Below are 7,031 nucleotides of genomic sequence, written 5' to 3' on the forward strand. Positions count from 1 at the left end.
TCCAATAAACACTTCAGTTTCTGCTGAAAACACACCAGCGACTACAAGCCCGCCCGCCTTTACTTCTCCAAACTGTCAGACACAAGGAGAACCAGGAAGCAAGTGGAAGAAAGCCACATCAAGAGTGCAGAGATGATATCAAACGTCTGACGCAGACCTTCGTCGGCCAGCAGTCTTCATCAGTCCACCTTCAAGATGCACATCCTCAAGTGTGAGTGTGTTTGTATAAACTGTGACTGACAACGAATGCACAATCACATCGAGGCCGTAAATACATGACAAATATTCCTTTCGCAGTCATTTTAAAGGAAAAAGCTCTCAGTAAAGCATTCTGATAAATCAAGGTTTTGTCGAAGCTCCAGTTTGTGGATTTTTGCTGAAGTGTTATTGCATGGAAAAAAAAAAAAAAACTGCAGATGTCTGACCTTTTAAAAAGCTCCCTCAAACTTGGATAATTTTAAGTTCTCGCTCGCTGGTTTTGATGTGGCGCATTGACGATAAATCATGTGCGAGCAGCATGAGAGGCTTGACTCAAAACACATCAAAAGTGGGTGTTTAACAAAGAAAAACTCAGGGGAAAAAAAAAAAAAAAGATTGTGGCACTGGACCGACTGTTTAACTGACAGGTGTAGAGCACTTAGCGGCAACACCGAGACACAAGAAACGGTGAATAAGCACTTTCCCTATTTCTCTTCTGTTTGGCTTTTAATGTCTTAAATGTAAACTGGAGGTAATGAAAGCCTCTGATTAAGGTTTTTATGCGACTGGGCCTGGTGAGCTGCACCTCACATGCACACAGGTGCCTCTCCCTTTGATGAGTGCAACAACAGAGCATCTTCCTAATGGCCTCATCTTTCACTCGCCACTCCGAAAGCTAATCAGAGTGTGGTGATGATTTGTTTTACCGATTTTCTCTTTTCGAGTGTGACAGCCGCGGAATTAATTACACTGATTAAATATTGTCCGTCTGTTTTGTGCTCTGAGGAAGGGCCAAAGAAAGACCCTCCGAGTGTGTGAATACCCGTCAGAGGGCTGAGTGCCTCAGGTTAGACCTCAGAACACAGTGAATATACATAGTTAAATAGATATACAAGAACAAATCCACTTTAGAGGGAAAAAAAGTGTTTTTTCCACTTTAATGCTCAAACATTGAACTGCAATTACCAGCGCAGCGAAGGTTAAAGCACTTACATGTTTAAAATGCAACACTTACTTAACTGAAAGTGATGATGAGCATTTAAATATAAATGACTTTTTCACAAGTCGCCTTTTGAAACAAAGACAGAAAAGCACCAGAATGAAATAATACTTCTGTAAAAAGATAAAACAAGTCCACAAGTTTGAAATGAAAAGTCAAAATACATTAAACATCAAGAAAAAAAAACTGAAAAAGCCATTTTATTAAATTAAAAGTTAATGTGTTGGCTGAAGACACATCCTGAAAACAAAACACCTGTTTATCAAGCTTTAACGTTTTGTTTGTTTAGGTGCAAAATGAAGAAATCTAATAAACAGTCCACAGTAATGAGGATTTAACGGGACAGCTACAGCCATAATGGTATTATGGCCTGTAAAATTTAAATTCACATTTAAGACAGAAACAACCAATAAGATGGACGCAACACCGTAAAATATTCATCAACAGTATCAATGGAAAGAGCAAGCTAATAATGAAATTAAAAGAAATAACTTTTTTTCCAGCTTGACAATAAAAGCCAAACCGTTAGCTCATTTGAGCAGTCCTCTAACCCCTGTGAAGTTACTAATGGCGAGCATCCAGGCAGTGTGGAAACACGGTGAGGCTGCACACCCAGAGCGCCGTTGCAGTCATCCGTCTGACCTCCTCTTACAACAGAGTCATGAGCCACTCTTTCCAGCTTCCCCCAGTCCTCCTGTCAAAGCCACTAAGACTTCCGCACACGAGAACCGCAGCGGACACAACGGGGTACAAACGAAGTCGAAAAAGAAAACAGGATCTTGTTTTGCAAGCGCCGGCGAACAGCCGCTTACGATGAGGGAGTTCAGACTATGATGAAAGTGCGAGTCATCTTTTACTGATGTGAGTTACAGAAACAGAGAGGGGGAGTGAGGAAATGAACCAACTGGAAAGATAGAAAACATATGGAGGAACATAAAGGCCGATGAATCAGTGAAAAGAAGACGCCGAAAAAGAAAAAAAAAAAAAAAAAAAAAAGGCAAGAGAAGAGAAAGGTGGAGACAGGGAAGATAGAGACGTAGCAAGTAAGATGAAAAGTAAAGCTTGTCGGTGGACACGGTCCTGGAAGAAGAATGGGGCGAGGAGCTCGCCGCCTCTTTCTGGCTTTTATCATAACGCGCTCTTCAGATACCAAAGAGCGGATTTACACCAGAGGCTCCCAATCTTTTCCACAACAACAAACCCCCATGGCCACTCTGCCAAGAAATGACATCTCGAGGAATGCAGGCAATATCAACCTACACACACAAATGAACTGACTCAAACTGCTGCATTTAAAGTATCTTCATTAAAAATGTTTGTCAATCAATAAGTATGACTGACAGATCTCCCATCTCAGTGTCCCGAACAGAGTGATCTTGTTGAACTTCCCTGCTTTGCTTTACAGGAGTCACCGGTGTTCCAAAAGGCGTCAGAGACCATTTCACAGCTTCACGTAACGTCACACAGACAGCGACGTGCACAAACCCATAGACACCCCCCGACTCCCCCCTCTTTCTGTGAACAAGGGGTTTTTCTACAGCTGGGTAACAAAGCATGACCCAATAATCCCAAAGCTTGACTCAAAGCTAAAGAAACCCAGCGTTCCCTCCCTCCACTTATATCCCTTCCTCCCGCTCTCTGAGGACTTTATAAAGGCTCTGGCATGGGGGCTTCTGGGGAGGCATGTGTGTGTGTGTGTGTGTGTGTGTGTGTGTGTGCACGCACGCGCATATAGTGTACGAACAGGGAGGAGGGATAGGGGTCAGGGTAGGGGGGGGGGTTACAAAAACAAGCACGCTTTGCTTTGATTATTCTAATTATGACTTGGAGCAAGGAGTAGATTATTATGAGCACATGGGCCGATGAGTTGTTGATGAGCTCACGTCCCTTCAATTTGTCAGCGCTGCCGTTAAAAGAGGCCGTACAAAGCCTTCAGTCGTAATGCACATGTGGCACAGGGCAGGGCAGCTGAGGGATGTGCCTGTCTTTTTTTTTTTTTTTTTTTTTTTTTTTAAATGCCTGACAAATGCAATCTTGTTCCATTTCATGTTCATCCTCTGTTGTGGACGAGGCTGTTTCTTTAAGCAGACTTTCTAAAGCAAAGCAATACAGATCGGCTCGAGGGAAGTGAGCAGTGAGACATCATGTCCAGTATGTATGCCCCCAGCGCCAGATCCTGCTCGTAATTACCTGAAAAAACAACAGCGACACCAAACCTTGCTCTAGGCACCAGTTCCGAGAAACCGGGATAAAAACAAGTCAAAAGATGAACATGGGTTTATAGAAACAGGGGCTCCTGCTGTGCTTGTAATAGCTCTGAGGAATAGCAAAAATGCATAATATATCTCATGATAGGCCCGCTTGTGGGATCGGCACATCAGGGTTTCCTCTTTCCTAATGCTTATCACTGAATTAAATGCAAAGCGACTGGAACTGGGGTGCCTGATTTGCCCAGAAGCTGGGGGCCTTTCAGATTCCAGACGAATGGCTGATTCAGATCCCCTAAAAGCTGAACGCAGACATGAACCACATGTCAATAAAAGACGCAGTCCAAAGCTTTGGCAGCAAATACTGAATAAAGATGTAAACAGAGGTAGTTTATTTAGGTGTTTAAATGTGGCTTGGACTCCTATTTGAACTATAAATACGGATATCATGTAATAACGTGCAGTGGCAGTTCACCAGACTGTAGGGCCTCACAATACTGAATTTCCAACCATGGATCACCAATTCATTTCCCAGCAAGTTCCTGTTACAGTGCACAAGAGACGTGTCCGTCTCACTTTACTGAAAACAAGTATTGCCACCGCTTAAAGTGCTGATTACATTGTGCCATGTCAAGAGAAAGCAACCTTAAGACCGTCATTTACAGCTCTGAAACACAATCTGTAATGGCAGCATTGTTTGAGATGTGCATGAGAGAGCCTGGTTGCCCGTTGCCCAGCCTATTTAAATCCAACCTTACCAAAAAAAAACAAAACAAAACAAAACAAGTTCTCTGCTGTTGAATCACTCAGTAACTGGTTCCCATGGCTGGAAAAAGAAAAAGTGAAGAGGCAGCCATGTCTTATCTTGATGTCACCCAGCTATTTAGCCTGTCTTGTTATTTGTTGACATAAGAGACAAAACCATGTGTCTGCCTGCTTTGACTGACCTTGGGGGAAGACTGGAAACCGTTTGCAGGTGAGGCAGGTAAGACTGGAAAAGTACGCTCACACGTGAAGTCTTTGTGTTTTAAGTTTCATTTCTAACCAGTGGAGAGAAGCTTCGTTCGTCGCGGATGGCACGTAAACAACTGGCACTGTCAGCGAGACGTACTTTCAATGTGTCTCTACCGCTAAACACAAGCGTTACAACATTCTGCCCAGAGTTTGAGTGGCGTCAGATATGTGGGAGTAAGACATGTGTTTGACAGGAAGTGGTAAACTCGTTTTTCACTCAGAACTTCCTCAGGCACCTTGAACTTAAAATTGCGATTCACAAACAGTCCTTGCAACTTGCACAATGATAAAGCCCGGAAGCAGTCAGAGCAGACTTTCCCAACTTTCCTCATTGCGTCAAATAATGTGACACTAATTCAGTCACCTCCCCTGAAAAAGATTGAAACTTTCAAAACTTATCAAGCGAGACGACAACAAATCTTAATTTCATATTGAGAAATCTCAGATTTCCTTTAGTTATGGAGTGGAATCAATAAAGCATTTATAAGATGCAATTAGATACAGCAGACAGTGGGGAAAGAAAAAATACAGCCACAGTTTGCAGCTTTCCCCCCTGATACCTTGGAGAAACATGAAACCCCTGACAGGCTCCAGTGGCTCTCGCACCATATGGCCGGAGAAAAATCCTCCCGGTAACCATAAAAGACTGGTTTTTAGACTATCCATCGGTTTCATCCCACCAGTTCCCCTGATGTCTGAGCTCATTTTGTGGCCGTGCACAGCCGGAGGGGGGGAGAAGCTCAAGAAAATGCGAGTGGAGATGGAGCTTTGCGGAATGGCCCTTTGTTTGGAAACAGCCTCTCTGCAGCGCTGGAAATGCGAGACGCTTATCGATCATTTCAACTGGAAACCTTTTGTGTTGCGAGGCTGACTGAGAGGCTGCGGGCAAACGCACCGATGAAGGCAAATTCGGAGTTATATCGCAGCTAATAAGGGGTTAACTTTAATTTTTCGCAAACATAAATACTCCCAGCGTGTATTTTCCAAGCTGGTGGCGACTGCGCTCTTTGTCCGCTCGGACCAGCAGCAGCCGCAAATAAACAAAAAGCTGTGGGGGGATTTTTTTTCTCTTCTTTTTCGGATTAACGTTGGATTAATCACAGTAAGAGACCCAATAAATGCCTTTGTTCCTTGCCTAAGCTACTCTCAACCGCTGTAGAGTTGAGGGGGGAAAAAAAGCGACTTGTGCGAAGAGAAAAATAAGCACAAACAAAATAAAGCCCCGACGCGATAACGTTGGTTCCTTTTGTATCCGCGTCTGTCAGCCGCCCTCCTCCTCCTCCTCCTACTCCTCCTCCTCCGCCTCCCCCTGCCTCACTGCCGGGGTTACGGCTCCAGCCAGCTCCGGAGCCCCGGAGAGGGACAGAAAAAGTGCTGATTGTAGCCGAGACACAGCTTCCACTGGTGGAAAAAGACTAAATATATATATATATAAAAAAAACCCCGAGTTGGGGGAGGTTAAAGGCACAAAATGCAGAGACGCGGCAGCGCGCGCTGATGAGGAGCCACAATAGGAAGAAGCCCTTTAATTTTTAAACAGCAGCTGGTCGGCTAAAGCTAGCAAAGCAGCCTCTCAGCGCCGCTTCCCCTTTCCCCCCACAGAAGCCGAAATAAAGTCAAAAAACTCGACGGAAAACCTCTCCCCCCGAGTCCACTAAAGTGAAAACAGACGCACGGCCAAGTGCGGGTCTGAATGCGCCCGAAGGAGACGCTTCGCATACTTTCCGCGATCGCAGGAAAAACTTCCATCAATCATCCCCCGGTAGAGATCCAGCGGCGGCGGCGACAGCAGCCGTCCACGATGTTTGTGCCAAAAGCAGTAAAAATATATCCAACTTACCGACTTGCAAAACGTTTTCCACACAGCCGGTCTCCAGCAGCCTGATGCCGCGGCGAAAGGGCAGTCCGTCCCCGGTCCCCACAGCTCCGGGTGCCCCCACGGCAGCCGTCGTACCGGCGGCTGAACCTCCTCCGCCACCGCCGGCTGCTGCTGCTGTTGTGGCTCCGGAACCGGGCGCCCCCGTCCCGCCGGTGGCCGCGGACGGACCCTCCTCGCCGGCCACCCGGCACTGAAACGAAGAGTACATGCATATCTCCTTCTCGTTGCGGGGGAAAGACCAGTACACGATGCGGCGCTGGACGGGCTCCGGGATCCGCTCGAAGCGCTCCTCCACTCTCTCGAAGGCCCACTTCTCCGCTACTGCCTTCGCGGCGCAGTCCAGGAGGGACTCCGGGGAGCGGTAGCGGGATCCGGGCAGCCCGCTGCCGTGGCCGGGCCCCGGACCGGGACCCCGGGGTGCGGGGCGAAGGCAGGGTCGCTTGCTGGCCGGTGGGAGGGAGAGGAGGGGATGAGGCGGCTGTTCTCTGCGTCCTTCCGCCATGGCGAGCCGATCAACACTGACGAGACGGACGGTGTGTGCGGACAGCGAGCAGCGGCAGGAAACCGACAACACACACACACACTCACACACGCTCACACGCTCAACACACACACACACACACACTCTGAGCTCCCACCGTCAATACCCACATGCTACTGCTGTAAGACTTCCGAGCGCTGCCTTCAAAGTAACACAATACACATGAAGATGATTTTTTAAAATAATATTTAA

The 7,031-nt window shown here is 46.7% G+C and overlaps 1 protein-coding gene across 1 annotated transcript in view; it reads right to left on the reverse strand.

The window, feature by feature from the left end:
• zswim5 (zinc finger, SWIM-type containing 5) overlaps positions 1–6,800 on the reverse strand; it is a 55,810-nt gene extending 49,010 nt beyond the window's left edge. Inside the window, exon 1 of the mRNA XM_030115863.1 lies at positions 6,260–6,800. Within this exon, the coding sequence (XP_029971723.1) occupies positions 6,260–6,800 (541 nt within the window). The remainder of the gene's footprint in view (positions 1–6,259) is intronic.
• Positions 6,801–7,031: the final 231 nt, after the last annotated feature.

This window comes from Salarias fasciatus, chromosome 18 (assembly GCF_902148845.1).
Source record: "Salarias fasciatus chromosome 18, fSalaFa1.1, whole genome shotgun sequence".
Lineage (NCBI taxonomy): Eukaryota > Metazoa > Chordata > Actinopteri > Blenniiformes > Blenniidae > Salarias > Salarias fasciatus.